The 23,954-nt window shown below is 37.4% G+C and overlaps 1 protein-coding gene across 8 annotated transcripts in view; it reads right to left on the bottom strand.

The window, feature by feature from the left end:
• The window catches only part of PCGF3 (polycomb group ring finger 3), a 132,051-nt gene that overhangs the window by 5,539 nt on the left and 102,558 nt on the right, over positions 1-23,954 (bottom strand). For 6 of the 8 annotated variants that reach the window (XM_072619734.1, XM_072619735.1, XM_072619737.1 and 3 more), the window contains 4 exons: positions 20,683-20,771; positions 12,280-12,417; positions 9,318-9,398; positions 6,718-7,436 (listed from right to left, as the gene is read on the bottom strand). In XM_072619734.1, the coding sequence (XP_072475835.1) occupies positions 7,389-7,436; positions 9,318-9,398; positions 12,280-12,417; positions 20,683-20,771 (356 nt within the window). In that variant the 3' untranslated portion in view covers positions 6,718-7,388. Of the gene's footprint in view, positions 1-6,717; positions 7,437-9,317; positions 9,399-12,279; positions 12,418-20,682; positions 20,772-23,954 lie in introns of those variants that run through there. The other 2 variants (XM_072619739.1, XM_072619733.1) reach the window with 1 other exon arrangement.

The raw sequence follows: 23,954 nt of genomic DNA, 5'->3' as shown, positions 1-23,954 counted from the left end.
TCTCTTAAAAGATCTCTTCCCATTAAAATCTATCCAAGTTTTCCAAAGTCTGCAGGTCTCTCCTAATATTAGGTGAACTCTTTTCTGTCTTATTAAAGACTTACAAAGAAAACCAGTTCTTCCTAAAGAAACTACTATTCATTCACAAATTTTTAATAGGATTCTATGGTTTGACACCAAAATCAAATTCAGACTTTTCCCACTTATAACCATCATAAAAATCATAGAAATAAAATGCAATGATCAAAGAATTTATTTTACGTCCAAATTAAAGCCTGAAACAATTAAATTGCTACATTATATATTATACACAAAGCAATACAAAACATGAAACTCATAATAAAACATAATTTTGTTTTTCTCATTGGGGTATTTCGAAGGTCACAATCACAATTGCTGAGGGTGATGACTTTTTCCCTTTCTGAAATGAGGTATATATCATTTCTACTATAAACCTGAGCAGATTTTGTGCCATATAGACATGGGAAAAAACTGCCAACAAATATGTATTATTAAAGGTACATTTATTTTATTTTTTGCTGAGGAAATGGCTTGTAGGTCATAGGCAGGAGGATTTATGATGTGATGTATATGGCATAGTTGCACTTCAGTACATGACGTGCATAATGTGGGGTTTGTGTACTGTGTGGGGAGGGTATAGGTCATATCTATCCATTAGATTGGCCAATTTCTACACTGATGTGTCTATTCTCAGCCCCACGTAAACAGTCCAAGAGTACAATGAACTGCTGACAGATGTTCTCCTTGAGAGTCTTAGGATACTAAAATAATTTCCCTGAAGAATCAGCAGGAAAAAATAAATCACCTTGTATAAGATGTAACGAAAGTCATGATGGATCTTAGCTGCAGAGTATGGAGTGAGAGAGTCAGAGAGATAGGGACAGACCAAGACAGAGAGATGAAGCCCTCGCAGTGTTGGTATGTACAGGTTCAGAAGAGGTACCAATACTAGGCTGCTCTACTAGGCTTTTACCATAGGTAGGCGTTGCATTTTGTGGGCATGTACTTTTATAAGGTTCTAGTTCACATGGACAACTAGATATCTTATACCCACACAGAATTACGCTAGATCAACAAAAACTTCCTACAAACACACACTGGTCTACAGGGAAGAATAATAATTTAATGGCTGCAAGACAAAAATATGAGAGATAGAATGCACTATTGTAGAAGGAGGCTAAGTATGGAAGTTGTATCTTTTTCCGCTCTTTACAACAAAATGAAAAAAAAATCTTTTTAGGGCCATCTCTTTGTTTCCACCATTATCTACTTGAGTAATTAAAGGCCAATGTCCAACACCAGACCCATTCACTCTTCGCACATAATCAGCACTAATGTTTAGTAGATGTTATGTAGGTATATGTGTTGAAGAAGGGAAACAGAATGTCTAAAGGCTTAAGACCACAGCGGTGACCATTTTATTTTACAACAGCAACTCAGCAGCAGAAAATAAGTTCTTGAATCTCCCAATATGAAGAAAAGCAGCAAAAGTGAGATAATTTTGAAAATTTACATTGCTGTATGCAGGTTCTGCAAAGAAACACACCCAATGAACGTAACATCTGCTTTGTAGTTTACTAAGATACCCTGGGGCACCCAAGTCTTTTACACAGAATTCCAGACATAAATCTTGATAACCTTAAGAACTGTCAAAGAACTTACCAAGTCAGCCAAATGATGGCCACATTTGAAGCCAACTGTTTGAGGCTAAGTTTACTTTTAACCCTGGGTAATAGCCCTAACCTTTTCAGAAGGCGTAATTAGCCATTACATTCTCTCTTCCCACTAACTAAATTTTCTGCCAAAGCAAACAAAATTGTTATACTAATCATTATTAACCTTTGAAATTAAGGATCTGGTCCGAGTATTGTTTTTCTCTTTTGTTCAGGGCAGGTGACAGAGTATTCCATTCTAATCATTCTAATCATCGACAAGAACAATCAGAAATGCTTCCACTGTTTTTGAGAATATTTTCAGTGGTTTACATAAACTGAAGACCAAAGCATCCACATTCTATTTTTCTTTCCATGTAACAGATGAATAACATTTGTTGCTTTATGTGCAGTTTCCTGCCAAGCATTTGGCACAAACATTTGGCTAAGTTAAACGATGTTTCAGATGTAATATGACATTTTACAAATGTCAGCAGTAAGAGTGAGCAGCAAAGGTACTCAGGCTGACAAGAGGGCTGAGGTGTGTGATCACTGAGGTGTGGAAGATTAATTATTAAATACTGGCTGAACTAAATAACAAGTCTCTAGGAAGGGTTTCCATATTACCAATGTGTTATACTAGCAAATTATTTTTTGTAATACTCTTATACAAATTTTGGATAATAAACTTCCAGCCTGACAGAAATTTAGTGAGCTTTTTTTTGCTTTTATTACAAGCATATAATATTAATTGGCAAAACACTGAATACAAGCTTCACTATCATAAAATCAAAACATTAAGCAATATTTCAAAAAGATTTTTAGACAAAAAACTAGCCACCAAGAGTACAAAAATTACACAGCAACACAAAGCATAAAAAATGTAAACTTTCAAATGAAACAGTCAAAAATATCTGTGGTCTCGTTTCTCTAGACTGCGATCACTTCAGGTCTTTCTTTTGCCACATGATGATGTTAAAGGCTTAGTGGTTGCAATGTCTATTGACCTCTACTTCTAAATCTGTCTCATCTGAGAAACTGCTTTTCTTATGCCCAATTAAAAGTTACTGGGATACTCATTTACACCAATGCTTTACATATATTTTAATCTAAATTCAAACTTTAGCCCATTTTTCAAACATAAGCTTGTATATGAAGGAATTAAATGTAATGATAACACAAACAAAATGTAATTCCACACAACTTTTTTTAACCTTAATCTTTTCAGAGATGAGAATTTACCAAAACGAACTAAAATTCCAAGCCAATATGATGTCCAATTAGTTTAGTGGTCTCTCTTTAAACTTCATGTTTAATAAATAAATTAAATATTAAGACCTAAGCATAGTTTGAATGAAGATTTATAAATCCTGACTCCCAATTTCCTTTAAATCAAAGCAAAGAAACACATTAGTTATGTTAAGGTCACACCTATGAGGTGGTGGAACTATGTAGTTACCTGAGGAAATACAGAAATGTGGATTTCTTTTTCTGTAAAATATACAGTTGAGCTGTCTGCATTAAGTTTCTTTTAAAATACTTTTAAGTATAAATTTATCAAATACTCATAGATGTTGATGTATAAACTGGTTGGCTTGCTCCTATACAGCATTTAGTTCAATGGTAAATTTCAAATTATTGTAAAATACAATTATATTTATCTTCCATTAGAAAAAGTCCAATGAATCTCCAAAGACTAATTATGTTGTTACAAAGACAAGAGCCAGGTAAGCTTTCAAAGGCTCATTGCCTACTGGAAAAAATAGCACCATCATCCTACAGTCTGATATTTTACATGGTCCCATATCCCCAGAGGTTGTAGCATTGAGTACATGATGGCACAACCAATAAGACAAATATTTCCAGGTTAGATGGTACACAAAGATATCAGATATAACAATGGCACAAAGCAAGGTCAGGTGGCCAGTCTTGCAGAATGCGTCCACACTTCACATTAAGGTTTCTTGCCCAATCATTTATTTTTAAATATTGCTGACAAGTAGTTCTTTCACACGTGCATGTGCACACACACGTACACACACACACACACACACACACACACACACACTATTTTAATCTCAAATTGTCATTCTTACAATTAGAAAAAGAAAATGTGGGAAAAAACCCCAAGTAGCTGGATGTACACACTTTAAAATCCCACCTACAATTAATTACCTTTCAGTTCAGCAGTGAGTAGATGCTACATTGCCATTTCAACATAGGTCTAATAAATGCACATTTGAACCTATTGCACAAAAGCAGAAGTCATGCTCTTCATCCATATAAACAAAAACATACAAATCAAAAGCTACTCAAGATAAAAAGAAGCTTGTAAAACATCTCACAATTTCATTTTATATGCCCGTAAATAAAGCTGGACAATGGAAAACAAAATATTTGGATGGTAAATTATGATAGAAGGCTTAAAATAGAATAAATAATTTTATAAAGTTAAGTTTTCTTCTTTTTTTTAAACCCCCCAAATCTTAAATTCAATATTATATATTCTATCTGAATTCTCTATTTTCAATGAAAACTCTATCTAGTGAGACTAATGCCTGGGGAATCCGTCTCACTGCTGCTGAAGATAATTCAACAAGATAATTGAGCTGCAACTGTTTGACCAGCTAAATAGTGGTGAAAACTACTTCACAGTAACTCCACCTGCATGAAAGTATTGAACAAATCTGAATGATTGATTATACAAACACAAAGTGAGCCTGGCTTTCATTTTGGGGGAAAGAATGCACATTAACCAATTCCTCCTTGAATGAAATGTTTGTTGAAGCTCTACAGAAGGAAAGGGAGCAGAATCTGACTTTGAGGCTTCCCTCTGCCGGTGATATTTACTTAAGTGCAGCCCCTCCTACCAGAGAAAGTTACAATAAGCTAAGCCAAATGGAGCAGAAAACTCCCCAGGGAAAATAGTCCTGTTGTGAAGAGATTTTGACATGATGTAATTTTAGAAAAATAGGTACTTTTGCCACTGAGGTTTTATCGGGTTAACACACTTACAAAAGCAGAGTTAAACACAATAATTAATAATCAATAACCAGTTAGAGATGTTAATACTGGCTTCCATATATTACCTACATATCTATACATAGATTACCTATATTTAAACATATTGACATAGCACCATAGCAAATTCAAGTGATTTTAAAGATAGCTACAAACTTACAAATACGTATAATGCAGATTGTTATGAGGCCAAGTTACAACTGACTGTGAATTACTTTAAATCTGAATTTGCATGTTGATACTATTAATCCTTTCTCAGTTTCATCACACAGGAAACTACCCAAGTTTTAAATGTTTTACTTAAAATTGCACTGCAGTAATTTCTGATCTTGCAGAATGCTTCAGCAGATTATGTATTCTGAGGTAGACAGGTAACATTTATTATATATACATATATCTAATCCTTAAACCCTCATGTGGTAAATCTGATTTGGATGGGGTATCAGGCTATGAGCTTGGATAAGTCAATACTTCAAACTGTACTGGAAGTGAACTTAACTAGTTTATAAAAGAAGTTGATTTTAAATAGTCTGAATTAATAGTTTTGTGTTCAGGTTTTAATTGCCTAAGTTATGGTTGGATGGACTGAATTAATTTAATTTGCTCTTTTGTAGCTAAGAATGAAGTTGCATTAACTTATTAATTCCTTCCATTTCATGCATATGAAATGTGAAATGGGAAGAAAAAAATAAAGGAGGTGTATAAAAGAGCCCAATTATACCTTCAAAAATGAATTCATGAACTCAGCCATCAAAAAAAGACATGCAGAGAAAGATCCAGTTTCCTAAAGGCCAGCACCTTACCAAACATCCTAGAATCATAGGCTCTTCCTCAATCCCACCTCAGTCTCTGTTACCGGTGAGGGAGAAGAGTGGACTACACAAGATCTACAGGTTCTCTGCGGATGATGGCATTAATGCTATGTTTTAAACTTGGATTTCTCCAGCTCACAACACAACAAAAGTGGGAAGCAAAGAGGGAGGGACGTATCCAAAAGTGCACCAGACTTGTGGGGGCTCACGTGGTGACTTGGATTACTTCAGTAAATGACTCCATTCTCACTCTTACTTAGTCAAGACTCCAAATCATTATTGTAATAAATGTTTGTGTGTTGGCAAATAGGGGATACTATTCTGCAAAAAGCCAGAGATACCCACATTTTGGAGAAGAAAGGGTTTAACAAAACCATATACTAACTGGCATTTTCAGCTTATCAAGTAAAAAGCAACTTCTATTGGTCAAGAATGACTAGAATTCATTCTGAGTCCTTTTTAACCTCTTTCTATACCAGTCAGCAGTCATAATGTGTAGCTTGCAGAAATCATTCTAGATTAACATTTGCCATAAAGAATGCAGGCTGGGTACACATACATACAAGGCAAAGCTAAGAACCAAGGCAATTATGTGGATAAATCAGGTAAAAATTTTGGCCTTGTTTGGTCTAAAATGGACAGAAATTGCCTCATTTCTCTACTTTACCTTTGTGTAGCTGGGTACAGCCTTTAGAAGGGCCTTTTGTTCCCCCAACTTAATAGCTACTAGTTTAAGCCAAGACCTCAATGAAGCTTTCAACTACTCAATTTGGTAGTTACTACTCAAAACACTATCAATTAAATCAGGCCCCTAAATAACAAACAGAATGCCATTATATTTCCAGATTGCTAAAACATGTGAAATGAAGGGGAAGGACAAGTGAACAAATTATGGTATCAACACGTTATATAATTTTTTCATAAAAAAGATTAAAAGAAAACTAGAATTGTTCTGTAAGCCGCTGTTAAAACAACCAAAAACAATATATAACAGCTCTAAGAATGAAAAAATTTTCTATTGCACTGTCTTCATGACTAGTGATATATTTTTAAAACAAAAGTTACCTCCCAAAGAAGAACGGATTTCTGCAAGCTCTAACTCGGTATGACGCGTCTACCTTAAAATAAGTTCAAGTAACACAGTAAGCACTTGTGAGTATTCGTTAAGTGATCTGATATTTTATGCTATATAGTAAAATATAGAGGCAAACTGGGGGAACTATGATCTTCCTTTTATTTAATATGGAAACTTTAATGCCATGATTAATTTATAAAATTAATGGAATTCCCTATTGATATGCTATTAAATAAAATTTTAATAAAAATCTTCTAAGTCTTCAGGAAGTTAAAGGCAACATAAATACAGTCAATCACCACCAAAAGGGATCTGCAGTGGCTTTGGAAGGACTGGATGAAAGCCAAATATTGAGGCAAACAATGAAATCAAATTCATAAAATATACTGAAATTAATTCCACTTTTCAAGACATGGAAAGCAAGCAAAAGTAGTTTGGTGTCAGGAAAGTGACATTTATATCACTAGTACATTTATTAATCTGTCTTGTGAAATCGCAGCAAAGAGACGAATGCTATTCAGCTACATGAAACTGTGAAGTGTTTCCATAATCTGTAAACTTAGTGCTGGTAGTGTCTTGTTGAGTTGTGAATTCTTTTTTCGTACAAAAAGGTATAAATATTCTCTTTCAGAAATCTGGTTCCCACGTCACCCAGAAGAAAGATTCTGAAGTATGGTGTGCTGTGAGATCACTGGTCCTCCAGAACAATTCTACTGGGTCATGTGATGTGAGTTAAGTGATGCACTGAGAAGGTGCCTGGTGATAGTCTCTGCAAAAAACTCTGTCCCAAAGGACACTAAAGTTCTCTTACAGCAAGTCCATTTTGGGTCTGTAATGTAGCAGTAGAGGTGCTTTCTGTAAAAACAAACCCCCCCAAATAGCTAGGTTATTAATGGAGAAGATAACAGAACAAAAACACAAAATAAAAATATTTTTTGATATATAATGAAAGAACAAACTAAAGGGTTCTGTTTAAAAATGCTTTTACTATACAGAATCAAATCTGGCGCTAATCAAACATGGACATTTTTGATGCTCTGTAGTGATGAAGCCCAGAAGTCTGGGATGAGAAGAGATCACCTCCTTTGTGCCTTCATAATCAAACCCCTGGAGATCCAAGCTGCGATAACCAGAGGATCCCAGTCTGGCAGGAGGAAGTGCCCTGAAAGGCCATTTAGTCTAACATCCCCATTTTACAAATAAAGAAGCTAAGGCTCAAGGTGGAACACCTTGCCCACGGTCACAGGGGAGGTAAGTGGCAAGGCCAGGATTCTAACCCTGGCCCATCCACTGCTGCTGCAGACGCTGCATTCTTCACTCAACTGTTCAGAGTCTCTTCTTCCTAAGCTTATTCTATCACCTGAGCTATCATCTCTGCTTGAAGCAATGGAGCCCATCCTTCCCTCTGCCCAGTGTTAGGCTTCCTGACACCACCTACCTCAGGAGCTCCTTCTTGGCCCCTCCCCTCCCATGCCCCTCCTGGCAGCTTCCTATACTTTCCCCCGATTCCTCAAGGAGACTGTAGTGATAAAATTTATTCTAGGAAACAGTGACATTAGTTGTCTAAGGGAGGTAAGAGAAAGGAAATGTTGGAAGGAGAGAAGTGAATGGCTATGTGTGTGTGTGTTTGTGTGACATCTGTGTGCCTCTCTCTGTACTTAATCTTCTGTGAGAAACTCTTTTTAGTATAGGTGAGCGGTGTGTCAATGAGATGCAAACTTGTCTCCTGGCTTGAATCTTGGAACAGTTGGGTGGGGTTCTCATGTAAAAGGTGAGGAATGGACAAAGAAAAAGGAAAAGGGTTCTACTGGTGCCCATCAAATGCTCTTAGCTCCTAGAGAGGTAGACAGAGGCACAGAAGGCCTGGCTACTCCATCAGGAATATTTACTGGGAAATGTTTTGCTGTGGGTCTAAGAATCCTGAAAACAAATAGCCCCAGGGAAAGTAGCTATAATAGTCTGACCACCAATGTGCTCTGTGGCTATTTCCTAACTGTCCCCTCTGCAGACCTTGCCACAGTGGTCATAGTAGCACCCCCAGAATACTTCTGGACCACAGCACACAGGGACCCCTTTCCTTGGTTCTAAATCTCTGTAATGAACAAAGTAATCTTGACCTTTGATGTTCATGGGATAACACACCCTACAGGTACTTTTCTTTTGGGGTAACCAACCCTTGCCAGTTACAACTTGCAATACTACAAAGATAGAAATTATCTGAATCTGTCAGTTCCCTTCTTGGAAAATTCTGTTTTCAAAAGTGATAAGGCACCATGTTACAAAAGCCTTCATTCCTTCACAGTGTGAATCCCATGCTTCTACAAGTAATTCCCTCAATTTGTCCTTTCTCTGAATATTCCTGATGTTTATTCTGCCAACCAGTATGAAAGGAATGGGAAGGGGCTAATGGTGGGATCTGTTATAAATTTAGCCTTGCAATTAGCCTCCTGATTAACGCTCTATCAAGTCCCCACAATCTAACAACACTAATGTGGGGGGCTCAAGCAAACTGCAGGGGTTCAGCAGTATTCTGACAGACAATGCTTTCTGAAAAACACCTAAAATGTTGCTGTGAAATCTCCTATTCTAAAGGAACCCTTTATATGTGTTCAAATCATCATTCTAATACTTGCAGAAAGTCTTAACCCCTGAGAGGAATGGACTACATAAACACACATGACTATTATTCATAGAAGAGACTATAAAACACCTTGTTACAAAACAACTGGGTCATACCTTAAATCTCCATCTAGTAACAACTACAAACTTGAGTGTGTGGTCCTTGCCAAGAATTTCTTCATTGCATAATATATCCAGCTAATAGAAGAGGAAGAAATACTTTAATTTAGGGTGGAGTAAATGACAAAACACACCAGTCAACGAACACACATTACTACCTGTTGTAATTAGGTTAGACTAAAACTATCAATGACTAAAATTCTTTCTCTTAGTGGACTCTAAAGAACAGTCTTCAAATGACTGAGGTACTGAGGCTTCTCCATCATATAATATAATTTGTAAGACATTATGACTTGAGGTCACTGTTACCAGGATGACTGTAACCTTCTTTTTAAAGGGTCGATTAAAGCAAGTGTGGCCTATGCCCTGATGCCCAGACACAGGTTCAGACAATCTGGCCACCCACAGTTTAGACTTGTGACTTAGGTGCAGAAGGCACTCCAGGGAGGAAAACTCTCTCCCAATGCAGGCCAGTGACTACTGTTCACTGGAGCTGGGAACATGGGTGGGGGGCACTGAGAGTCACAGAGGAAGTCTACATCTGAGGCAGGACTTGACCTCCAGTCATCCTGACAGGCCAGCTCTCTTGATGCACTCCATGGGGCACCACAGAGAAGATTTAGTCATTCCTTTATAGTGAAGAGGATGTCTATCCCCATGATTTCCTTAAAACTCAAGAGGGCTCACTAGTAATATATATGGGAATGATAAAACATTTCATGAATTTCTCTTGCAATCTCCCCTCAAAAGCACCAGATGTGGCTACCTTACAGATGTAAGGGAAAACTGAGCTACACATAAATGTCTCTTTGTATTACTTAGAGGGGAAGAAAAAGGCAGAAAGATATAAAGAATACATTTAAACTGGTGTAAGTAGACCCAAATCTCTTTCACAGTAAAGACTTTGTTTTCCGTTTTTCCCATACTGTCTTCTCCCTATGCCTCATGGAGTGTTCAGTATGTGGTGGATATTCAACATCGCTGATAGCTTCCTCTCTTACAGGACATGCTTTCTGGGAGGGCACCATATTCGAGCTTGGCTCACCACTCTCCCTTACATTCCTTTGGTCTCTGCTTTCTTTTCATCAACTCAACATACTTTTGACTTCCTTTCAGACATGGCCTTTGCATACAAAGAAGGCTTTGCATATAAACCAAATAAACTTTTGGAACAGACTTGCAATTAACCATTCCTCTGATAAAATCAGTCACAGTCATGGATATTTAGGGTTGAAAGGGATGTTGGATAGTTTATCTGGTCCAAATACCTCATCTTGTAAATGAAAACACAGACCTTGAAAAAGGAATTGATCTATCCAAAGTCACTTTAGTAAGTTACTGGAAGAACTAGGACTAGAATCTAGGTTTCCTAATGTTCAATGAATATTCTTTTCACTACACTATGCTGTAACACTCTATGTTAAGCAAATAACAATATTAATAGTAACTCATATTTATATGACACTTTAAGGTCTGCAAAGTGCTTTCCTCACAACAACCCTGTGAGGTAGGTTAAGCAAATAGTAAAGAATAAAAAATTTACTAATTTTTTTACCTAGGTAGGAAATAGCAAACTGAGAAATTTGGGGTATTGACTGCAAAGTTCCCTTGGGAATCTCCCCAAATACTTTTGAAAAAGCTAATTAATCATGATTTTTGATGATGCACATAAGAGCAGAAGAACTGAATTTTTAACATGTATGTAAGCATTTGATTCTTTTTAAAGAGGCATGAATTATCATTTAATGATAGAATGAAGAGATGCCAATTATCTCTGAGATTTGGGGTGGAAAAATCTCAGCATCTCAGTTTATGCATTGTGATACTGAGCAGAGAGCCTCAGCATTACCTTCCAAATGAGTAAGTTATTTCAGTTCTAGACTGACAGGCTTCTAGAACTGGAAGGGACCTTAAAGGTCACGTAGTCCAACTGGCATCTCTTACTGCATTCCTCACACTCTTCCAATGATGCAGAATTTACTACTTGTTCAGGAAGCTCCCTCTAGCTGCAGTTGTTAGAATGGTCTTCTGAAAAGTGAACTAAAATATGCTTCCTGTAATCACCCAATGACCTTACTTCAACCCTCCTGTGACCAGTCTAATCCTTCCACATAGTAAGTAGCTTTTCCAATGTCTTAGGTTAGTGATTATACTTTCCCTCCACACTTCTACCTTTAGTCTGATTGTTTCTAGGCTAAACACCCAAGGTTTTCCACACCCATTCAATATGGATAGCACGTGCTTCCCAGACCTATCGCCATAGTGGTCACTGCCCTGTAGTCATAGCTCCTGAGATAAAATAACATCAGTGCTTTAGGATATAAGTATTTAGTACAGTTTTATTTGTTACTCACTGCGTAGTTCACTGAGAAAGGGGGCTGGTGGGTTCCAAGCCCAATTCAGTTTTGTTGAACCTTGCAAGGATCTATATTAAACACCTCCCCACAACACCCAAGTACCTCCTTGCCCTTTCTCCCTGCTCTATCCCCTTTGTCCCGAGTAGCTCTTGTCCAGAGTAAGTTATGCTATCTATGTCGTAAGAGTTTAAAGAATTGGAGAAGAGGGAAGGGAGGAATAGTTTGAAGCCAATTGCTCTATAATATTTAGTTATAAAATATATTCAAATCCTCCTTCAGTGGATTTAAGATTGAGCTTCCTTAGAAACATGCAGTTCTAAGAATTAGTATTTCCTTCTTATTTGTTGCCTTATTTGGAGATGCTTCCTACTGAAAAGTCCTTGCACGCATCTACTGAAGCCAGTCCCATGCCAATAATTACAATGTTGGGGGCAGTGATGATGCCAGAGTGTATATGCCCTGTTATAATGACAAGGTGTATGCAAAACTATTTTACATTGTTTTAAAATTTTCTAATTGAAACGTAGCAAAATAAGAAAAAGCGGTTTCTAAAACGTATCGGCATTTACAAGTGTTGTCATTTACTTAATTTCCCATTTTACCTCATTGAAAGATGAAAGATTAAGTTTTTTGGCAATGAACTTCTTTAGATGCAAGACTGTTGCCTGTGCTGAGCAGCGGATCCATTTTCGTTTCAATCCACGTAATTTGCTGCTATTGCATTCCAGGCAGATGCTTACCTTCAAGAGAAAGTGCACACATGTTGGCAGAGCTCATTAAAAGGAATTCCACTGGGCTCTTCCTGGAAATGCTTTCTGAGCTATCTACAAATGAATTACACCAAAGAACTCTGATATCCATCAACACTACAGCTTCCCTTTACCTTATTACTGAAGCAAAGTAACTCCATCTGTGGCGATTTTATGTCTATTCATTTAGTGCACTTGAGATCTCGCTGTCAACCAGAAAAACAAAATCCAACACTTTCCTGTTGGCCTGTATTTTACCATTTCATACTAAAGCACAACTCTTCTCTGGGTCACTATCACTACACCAAAGGAATCAAAGAAAATAAAGAGCCACGGGAAAATACAAGTTAAATCTGTTTCCTGTTGTCTCAGTCCAAGTTTGTACTTTGAATTTCAGTAAAAACATTGAAAAATGAAAATAATCATAGAATTTAGATTCTAAATGTATTATCTAGTATGCATGTTGGCCAGCTACAGCAGCACCCAGGAAACTTTCTGAGTGTGTCATAGACAAATACTCTGGGGTGATGAACTACAAAAAATTTTTTATGTGTTTCAATATGTCCCTTCACTGGCACAAATAATTATGGCATTCCTCAGACTTAAATTAAAGGTTGCTTTAATTTCCTCTATACAGTGCTAAATTAAATTATATTCAACAAACCTATACTCTTTCTTTATACTCTCTTAGAACAACAACGTTAATCAACAAAGGGGCAAAAAATAAGACAAATGACTCAGGAATCAGAATTAATCAACTGTGTCAGGATGAAAGAAATAATTTCCCGGCACAGGGCAACAAGAGGGAACCAATCAACAGGTGAGAGAAGAATGGCTTCTAGAGCTGTTAAAAAAAATACGAAAGGATACATTAATGTGATTATCCCCACCCTCTTCCCTTCAGAAGGAAAGAAAGCTCTTCAGGATGTCAGAAAAAAAACAAGTCCATTTTGTCTCCCCCATATCTTGTATAGACTTGAAAAAGCAGTGCCCTAATGAGAGCTGAATGAATAAATTACGTGAGATGTGATACTGATAAATTAACACCTGATGGGATTTTATAGGTAAGAGGAGGTCAGAATCTAATCTCTACGTATAATAATAAGAGTCAGGATGAAATCTGAGGAGCAGCGGTAAAGAGGCACCACAATTAGGAGGTATTTTTATTTCTTCTCATTCTAAAAGAATTCCTTCTATTAGAATGGGACGGAAGGTATACCCAAAGAAAATGTATAGGTGAGTTGGAGACTGCTTTGAATTTTAATAAGGAACTGAAGGATATATCAAATAATTGCTAGCCTTTCATACTTTGCTAAAAGATCACTAAATGTTACTTGAATGGGACAAAACTAAAAACATTCTAATGTTGACTTGTGCAGAAAATTCTGTGATACAGTTGCATTATGCTGTATTCAAGCCTATGTTGTATATAATTGCCCTCTCCTCATGCATAACATGAATTAATCTTGTAAGATTTTAAAAATACATATATTTTCCAAAATGGAGGCTGACAGTCTGGACATACTGGCAGCAGAGCTTCTCCATTCAGGCAGGCATGGAGGAGTTAAGCCACCAACTTTGTGGCTTAACTTTTAATGGAGTCTGACAAGGTTTACCTACTTGTACTATCTAGAGACTTTCTATCAGGTTCCTCTAGTGCTACTGGATGGGACAGGATCCTAGGATCACAGACTTAGAACTGAAAGGGAGCCCAGAGTCTGACCCTCTGGTTTACAATTAAGAAAAATAACCTCCTACAAGTTCGTGGTTGAGCTGGGAGGTGAATCCTGGACCTATAATTCTGAATCTGATGCTTTTCCCACTGTACTCCATTTCCCTTCCATAATCATCGATGAATCCATTCTAGCACCACTGGGGTATGCAACACTAGAAGGTTCAAGTTATGGCTATGTAATCTCTTTCGTGAATAGTGTCCTTAAGCTGCTCTGACCTCTGTCATATACCTCTATAGTTGGAAAGGGTAATAACAATCCTTTCACAAACTGATGGGCTCTTCAGGAACTGATTTCAAAATGTAGAAGTCTTTTTTCCCCCACCACTTTAGCATCAGATTTTTAAATTTTTAAACAACTCTAAGATATTTTTAAAAATTGAGTTATATCTTCCATGAAATGAAGTTTAGTACTACACATTAAAAAGAATGAGCTCTGGGATTTAGGAATTCATTTCTGAAAATTTAAGAGATCTTCAATTTTCTGGCTTATTACTATGTAGAAATACCAACTTGGAATTTGCTCTGATCGTTGTTTGCCAGACAGAGATGCCAGACTGAGTGAAGCAGCCCTGGTTTAGTTAGGTTTCATCAGAGGGCATAAATATGGGGAGGCAAAAACAAACAAGTCGAAATAGGGTGATATTTTCATTGGCTTCTGGTTCTACTGAATCCCCGTGGATTCATTTCATTATTTGTAAAATGAGACTCTCTAAGTTGGTCACCTGATAAATGATCTGTAAGGATCCCTTCTAATTCTCACTCTGTTACCTTTTTGGAATCATCAATTATTCCACTGTTCTTAGCTCTCTTTTCAAATAAAACCCTGTGCTTTCAGTCATGGGCAAGAGCAGGAATGGGGAGATCTGCAAGGAGAGCTGCAGTGACAATGGCAGAAAAATTCAGTCTGAACTCTACATTGTGTAGATTTATATTGTGCTGGTGGTATTCAGGGAGGGAGCAGGATGAAGTGTTTTGTGAGGTAATCACCTCTGCTGTTTGCATGTGAATGCCCTGAAGCAGTGGTTAAAGCTACAAACAGCATCAAATCTCGGTACCAAGGGCTGCTGAATTTGTACTTTTTACAAGGAACAAGTCCATTTCTGAGTGTTAAACTGCACTGGTCCCTCTACTGCAGATTTTCCTGAAAGTGTAGGTATGCTGTACCATTCACAACTGTGCATCCATGGGACTTAGAGCTTGTTTTACTTCCTAACTTACAGTTTTCATTTCAGATCAGTTTATATCAGTCTATTTTCTGCCCAGTAAAGGTGTGCTGGAGAAATTATCACTAACACACTAGCGACCTTGCTTTTGGTATTTCACTGTTATTGATACTGCCATGCTATTTACTGTCAAACATGACTCAAAAAAACACATGAAGCAAAGGTATTTTAATATTAGTTACTGATGTGAGTTATTTTGAAATCATTTGCCTGTATAGAATCAGGCCATTTCACTGAGACAACTCATAACTCATTTAAACAAATTACTGATGCCTGAAAATGGGAACTGGATGAAAAACAGACACTGACCTAGACAGTTACCATTCCCTACAAAAATTTTAATTAATGTCAATAAATTGGCACAGAGACATGAACTTATGAAAAGCATTGCCTCATAAAACACCAAGAATCAGTGGAGTGGCAAACACAGTTATAGAGAAAAAGTTCAGTAAGAAACCCAACTAAATATAGTCATCTTGACCATTTAAGGATAAAACTGAAAAGAAGCTAAAAAAGTAGATGAAAAATAGATAAAGCTTTTTTAAAACAAATTATTTTCACTACAAAGTGACAGAAAAGCCACAATATTTAGATGCGTTACTATATAAAAATGTAGTAATATTAAAAAAGAAAATAAAGAAAGAGCAGCTGGATTATCAGGCACACACAGAGGTCAAAGCTGGGAGGGCCACACTTCTGAGGGTGCTAAGGTACCAATTTCAAGATCTCAAAAAGGAGAGAACAAAAGCTTGACAAAAATTTCAGATCTTATTGTTATGTGAAAAGGGTGAATGAGAAAATAGTAACATCTACTGACCTATGTGCCTTCTTTTCCATTCCTACCAATTTTTTATGAAAATAACATAAGCATTGAGGTCACCTTGATGACAAAATGAGGAAACAGGTAAGATTCTGCTAATTACATTCTATAGTAGAATGTGTCCTTACAATCTAACACTTAACTGAATGTCAAAAGCAATAAAAGATCTCACTGTGTTTATCGTCTGTTGACTTTTTTTTAAAGCAGTATGATTTAATCAAGTACTGCCTGAAATTAAGGGCTTTACTTCAAAAAGGTGCCCAGAATTATAAAATATTCCTTGAAAACAGTTAATAAGATACAACTTCACTCATGACATCGAGTCATTCATATCAAGTATAGCACAAAATGGGGAAACACGTTCAGTTCATCAAAGGTGCTTTGCCCCCATCATAAACGATGTGTTGTGCACAGTACAAAGGAAAGCAGGGCTCCCTATCGATGATTCAGGTCTTCCAAATGACATCCTGCTGATTGCATCAAGCCCAGAGATACTGCACAGTCTCTTCAATTAGATCCATAATCATTCGAGAGAATTTGGCCTCATTATGTACATAGGATAAATGAAACAGATGAAGGATGTTTACTGTCTAGATTTTACATGCAGTTGAAAGGACAACCCATTGATTTGGCCTATCTGAGGAATACTTCTAATACAGGCATTGAGAATGTGCGGGGTCCAGAGAATGAATAAGAGGAAAAGAGTAGTCTTTGGGAAACTACACAGTTCTTGTAATGACCACAAGCTTCTCTCTGAAATAAAAATCAATCTTTTTTTTAATTTATTGAAGGTTTTGTTTTTACACTACATTCATTTCCCAATATACCCACCTCCCCTCATCCCCACTTAGACGGCCTTCCTTTGTAACAACCAGCAAAACCACTGACATATTGTGTCTAACAACATACGTAACATTCCATAACCACAGTACCCCAACTCTCTCACAAAAGGAAGGTGACTAAAGGTCCATCTTGTTAACCACAAATTTCTTTTCAGTGATAGTACATGGCCACAAGTTATGGAATACTACAGTCTTCAAAAACTGAAGTTGAGGGATACCCACAGACCAATGGAGAGGGGCACACTGCTGGGATGAACAGGCTTCAACACATTCCCAATGAGGAATTATGTAAGGGAAGCAGGGAAAAAGAAGTCACCAGGGAAAACAAGATGGGTTGGTTACACAGTAAGAACAAGAGATAAATGATATAGAGGCAGCCCATGCACTATCACAAAATGTCAGGAAGGCTCTCAACATGTGGACTGGATCCATCAAAGTACTGAAATCAGACTCAAGAAGAAGGTGAAGAAGCTATTCAAGAAGATGGATCTAAGATTCATAATCATAGAGAAAGTTGGGCATTATGCTTTAGAGAGACTCAGATTTGGAGTGACATAATGTGCTTTATGACTCACCCAAAATCACAATCTTTCATGATTTGGATCTTTATTTCTCTTTGTATCACTAGGTAATGTGATGATCAGATAAAAAGACACAAATGCTTTTGGTCCTGAAAATAAACTCTCACATAAATATTTTATAAATTTTTTTCCTTAACAAAGACTGATATGACTTTAGCTGTCTTTAAGCTAATCATTAATCCAAAGGGCTATGTTTATTTCACAAAAGAAACCATTATTTTTCTGTATGCATGTGCCATCAGCATGTTTGGAAATATATGGATTTCTATATACTCTGATTATACTCATAATCACACAAATTATTCCCCTATTTCCCAAAGCAGCATTTCCCTTATTTGGTCATTGAACATTTTAGGGCTTGAAATAAAATATATTGATGGAGTCCATAAATACAGGGGGATTTGTATTAAGGAATACCTCCAGGATAAACGAAAAATTAAGGAACTCTTGGAGAAAAACAAATTCTATTTCTGTAACAAAAAAAAATCAAATGAGTATTTCATATTTAACATTTGAGGAAAAAGTACCACTAATATCAAATTTTCTCACAAAATCCTTTTCATATTGTACAAAACAACAGGGCCCACAGAATAAACTGGGAAACAGAACGCTAGAAGGCAGAGCTCCCATTTATGCAGGACTTCAAGGTTTGCAAAGCATTTTACATGTATTACCTCACTGCACCCTCACAACAGAGCCCTGTGAGGTAGGTGCTATTATTATCTCCATTGTACAGATGAGGAACCTGAAGCTCAGAGGAATGAAATGACTTCCCCAAGATCACCCCATTAGTAATATCTCAGACTGGTTTAGAACCGAAGCTTTCCTGGGGAAAGGATTATTATAGGGCAAGATTATGTTTAGGATCAACATGATATATCAACATTGATTCCCAATTTCCTTACTCCATCCTTCAAAAAAGCAGCATGACATAGAAAGTATTCCTAAGACTCCAACTACACCACTGATTCCCTTCCTCTCCTGATAACATGTCCTCTACACCTGACAGCAAGAACATGCTCAGGCCCCTCCAAACCTAGCCAAGTCTTCCTTGATCCTCTCAGCTACTGAACTGGCCTTTCCTTAATGCTGGACTCCATGAAAAACACATTTACATCTAATTCCTTTCCTCTCTTACTACACTCTATCTTTCCAAATGTCTGCCCTCATGCTCTCATTTCCACAATCCTAAAAGGTCAGCAATGAGGTCTCAATACCAAATCCAAAGGCCTTTCTTTAATCACAATCCTCATGGCTGTCTCTGTAGCTGTAACACTGCTGATCAGTCAGTGTTTGGGGGCTTCGCTCCTCCCTCCGCTTCAGAGACTCTCTGTCTTTCTAATCTCTCCTCTTGGTATCCTTCATCCACTCCTCATTTGCTTCATGGCTCCTTGATGTAATTCCTCAAGGGTCTGCCTTCAGTGCTCTTCTTGTTTGTCACTATACTTTCTCCCTTGGCAATCTTATTTTTAACTGTGACCTCTAGTCAGATAACTCATGTATATCTCCCATCCCATTCTCTTCAGAAATTAGATTTACATCTCAAAGCATCTATGGTTCCCTAAATGTTCTATTGGCTACTGGAACTCTGCATATACCAAAATGAATTTATTTTCTTTCTCTTTAAACCTATACCTCCTTCTAATGTCTTGACCATCCAGTTTCCTATATCTGTAATTCTGGGGTTATCTTTCCGAATTTCCCTCTCATATCCCATTAATTCCAGGGTCCTGTTCATTGAATTTCTGTAATATATCCTCAGAGGTGTGCTGGTAAATGTTTAATAAGCAGCTCTCAAAAAAAAAAAAATAACCAAAACTGTATGCATGACACACCTTTGAGTTTAATCTGTATTACTAAAATTTTTTCCATCACCTTCTTAGATCCAGACAATCAACAGAACGTTAAATCAAATCCTAATTTGTAGCATTTGTCCATTTCCAAAGTGTAAATACTCATACTGAAAATTTAAGAATTAGCTCTAGCACATCGCTGCCTCTTTGGCATTAAAGTCCTTCTCTTCTATTCCCACTCCAGCTGCCCTGCTACAGATTCCCATTTACTACCCACCCAGAAAATGGCAACAACTTTCCAACATGTTTTCCTGAGTTTGATCCAACAAGTGTTTGCTAAGTGCCCACTATGTGCATGGCCTCCTCTCCCTCCAAATCATCCTTTAAACTGCTATATGGATAATCTTGTTTTTTAAATTGTGCAGTTATACTGATCCTCTGTTCAAAAAGCTTCAGTTGTTTCCAGGCACTCTAGGTCCTCTATAACCCACCTTTCCAGTCTTAGCTCCTAATACTCTAGACCAAGGATTCTTGACCTGGGGGACTATGAATTTTTAAATGCTTCAAAAACTTCATTTAAATACAGTGGCTTCTCTTGTTACCCTATGTATTTTATTTCATTCATTTAAAAATGTTGTTCTGAGAAGGGAGTCTGTAGGTTTCAACAGACTGCCAAAGGGGTCTAGAAGACAAACAAGGTTAAGAATCTGATCTAAACCATATGGACCCACCAACTCACTCCTGTGCTTTTGCTCTCCTGTTGTGCACAGCTAGAATGCCCTTCCTTATCTCTTTCCACTCATTGTTTAGAGGTTAACGTAAATATCCTCTCTTCCAGGAAGCCTTTTCTAATCCCTCAAGGAGGTAATCCTCTTCTGACCTAACATAGCAACCTAATGTGATAATCACATAATACTCAATATTATAGCTATCTGTATCTACTTATTCCTTTACTATAGAGTAAGTTCTATAAGAACACCTAAACTTGGCACATCGTGTTAGAGAAATCCTAAAATTCTCAGGATGTTCGTTGAGCAGCCATTTCTCTTTAAAATCTACCTGCGTCTAGGTGTCTGGTGACAGGAGAAGCTGATTTTGTGAAGTCCATGTGCAGAGGACTTTACAAATCACATCAGGGCAAAGCCACAGGCTTCCAATGTGCTGATGAACTTTTAAAATGCGCTAAATGTCACATGCCCAGAAACGTAAACACCAGCATAAGGGCGCTTGAAGACACGGAGAGTGATGGAAAGATAAGCTACCTGTTCATCGCTTCTGTGGTAGTCATTGTCCTCTTCTTGCTTTTCTTCTGACGTTTCTTTATTGGAATTGTCATCGGCTTTTGTTTCACCTTGTAATACAAAGTCAAATATTTTACTGATGACATTCAAAATGTCCTGCTCAACACTCAAGTCAAAGTGATATCAAAACACTAATGTCTAAATAAAACAGTAAGCACAGTTTTTGAATATAGAATGCATGCAAAGGCAGAGGCAGAGGCAGAGAACTAGGTGCAATGGATTCTAAAAGAACATGGTCTTCTTTAAAGCTAGATCATTTACCAGGCCCCAGTTACTAATATCAGATAAGAAGTCGCCTGAATAGGTGTATCACCCTATAATATCTGATAAATTATCACAAGGTACACTGATATCTACCTTGTTTTCAATATTGTCAGCTCTTAGAGAATCTAACATGATGTTAATGTTTAAGAGGAAATTATTGATTTTTTTTTTATCCTAAGTCCTAAAGGAAAAATCCATATGTATTCCCATATTATCTAACAGTTGCTAGGAAACTTTTACTACTGTTGATTTTAAAAAATAGAATCTTTACTGCAAAAAACAAACAAACAAACAAAAAATCCCCAAAGTTCTATTAACTTTAAGAACAAAATGTTCCACAAGCTTACATTTAGCAGAAAGGTTAAGAAAAGGGGAAAAAAAAATGCTATACTAATAAAAAAGATATTAAGTAATTGAACTCATTTCATGTGTCAGTGAAGAGTATTAATGCATTTAATACTATACTAACTGGGGAGAATACATGTGATAATAATCCCTCACTGAAAGCCAAGTCAAATTAAATTTTAGACCAGGGCTTCTTAAACTTTTTCTACTCATGACCTTTTCAGTGCTTCTTAAATTGTGGGTTGTGACCCCACACAGATTATGGAAGAAGGGCAGATTTCCTTAAGTGGCCCAGATGTCATCTTTCTATGCTGACGTGATGGTGGAGGCTAAAGAGTTCTCCCCCTTCTTACCATAGCGAAATCACAGAGGATATTTCTCATCTCTGGAAGTCTAACCCTTTCCCTTTATCCTCATATTCTTACATGCTTCACTCTGTTGTCCAGAAAATTCTTAAACACTTTTGTTGATTTTTTTCATCTTCTTTATCTTTTTATATAAAAAGCAAACAAAAATTATTTGTCATATGGGATGGCTCTCTTGGAGGGGGAAAGGTAGGGCTACAGGGAGAAATTTTTGTGAAATAAAAAAAATGTCAATAAAACTTTTTTTAAAAAGGAATTAGCATATTTTGTCCATTAGGCTGAATGCCTAACTTTTTTGAGGTGAACCTCTGTTAAAAAGTCCTACTCCAAGGTCTCCTGATATATGGAAGGGACTTTTGGTTCTCGAAGGCTGCTGTGCCAACAGGAACCATCTCCTGAAAATTCTACCAAGCAGGAAAGACACTGAACGCTTCTGTCTTGCTAAGTACCAGAAGGTGACATATCCAGCAATGATTCTGATGGCCAAAGCAGTCCATGAAATGGGTAAAAATAAAAGCGAGCCTTTTGTTGTGTGTGGTCCCTTCAACTTCTGCAAGGAAGGCAATGGCAAAAAAGGGAAGGGCATAGAGTGCTGAGAACACCTGAGTCATAGGTTAATTTCACAGTTAGTATTCTTAATGTGAAATCATTATCTATGATCAGCAAGTCAATATACACAACTGAAAGAACTGAACTATGTCTATACTGCCATTCTTGAACATCAGGAAGGACTCTGGATATGGAGTGAATCCTTTACAGAGGATTTATGGGAAAAGAGGTATAAGAACAGTACAGGATGAAGTGGTAAAAACGCCTGTTACCTGTACCCACAATGATGGCATCACAGAATTACTTGATCATCTATAGTTTTGAGGTGTATTGACCTGACTTTTCTTTTGGAGGAGTAGGGAGATATTAATTAACTACTGAAAATGACAAAGTGAAACACCACAAGTCTCTCAGAGCTTTTGGTATCCTAACTGGCCAAGACTGAACTGGGGCTATGAAAACGAACCCATGAACTTGATTCAAAGAGCCCAGCTGGGCAAATCTTTTTATTGGGAATTTTGTTCTAAAGAGAAGCAACCCTTCTCATTTGGGGCCACAGAGCTGAAGGAAGAGCTGTGCCTAGACTCAGAGAACTTTATCTGAAACAGGACACGTTTTTTCACGTATGTCTCATGACTGTGTCTTTTCTCTTGTTCCTGTAAATAAACCCCAGAGTAATACTTAATAATAAGAATTTTGAGAGAGGACCCAGGGACCAGGGGTTTCTACGACCAGGGAGGTGACAGTAAGTTCTTATTTAGAGTGTTGTGTGTACAATTTTGAGCATCATATTTTAGGGAGGGCATTTATAAGCTTAGAGTATCCAGAAGAGAGTCATCAGGATGTTTAAAGGTCTCAAGTTGGTCTCCCACAAGCTATAAAAACTGAGGATGTTTGGCCTACAGAAAGTACAACTCGGAGTGAAAGAAGAGATAATTGTGCTATCACACGGGAGGATTAGACTAGTTTTGTTCTCAGAATGCAGAACTATGAAAAATGAGTAGAATTTGCAAAGAGGTAAATTTTAGTCTTGAAGCAAGAAAAAGATTCTTAATAATTAAGTAAAATCTCAAAGTGGATTGGGTTACCTTGGGAGGTGGAGCACTTGTGGTCTTCAAGCAAGGGCTAGATTTCTACTTGTTGGGTATAGTTATTTTTATTTGGGTTTGGGTCTGACCAGGTGACCTCCAAAGGCCTGTCCAACTGAGAGAGTGTGAGGGTGTGGTGTGGTGTGGTGTGGTGTGGTGTGGTGTGGTGTGTGTGTATGTGTGTGTGTGTGTGTGCGCGCGCGCGTGTGTAGATAGGTTGTAGGAGAGAGGCAAGTGGGTTAATAACCAATGCACCTAGAGATGATGACTATGGCAAAAAGTATGTGGGGGGAGTGACATGGAACATAGAGTTCAAGTACAACAGATATCTGAAACCAGGAAGTCAAATCAGCTCAGGGAGCAAGAAAGTCCAAGGGGCTTTAATGACTCAAGCTGGAATTCAGAAGTCAATGAGATTAGTGAAATGTGAATGCTGATGGGTAAAATCACCTGATCTAGCTCAGATATTTTATTCCCAGCCAGACTGGGACTGTTGATTTATGTTGCTTCAGGCACAAAGGGTACAGGAACTTCAGGTACAACAGATAAAGAAGACAAGCCTCATTAATCTTCTCTGAGAATCCCTGTTCTGGAACACTCTTCCGTACTGCCCCTTTTTCAC

The sequence above is a fragment of the Notamacropus eugenii genome, chromosome 6, assembly GCF_028372415.1.
Source record: "Notamacropus eugenii isolate mMacEug1 chromosome 6, mMacEug1.pri_v2, whole genome shotgun sequence".
Lineage (NCBI taxonomy): Eukaryota > Metazoa > Chordata > Mammalia > Diprotodontia > Macropodidae > Notamacropus > Notamacropus eugenii.
Note: the sequence above shows the minus strand (reverse complement) of the source record. Positions and strands in the feature narration are given on the sequence as shown.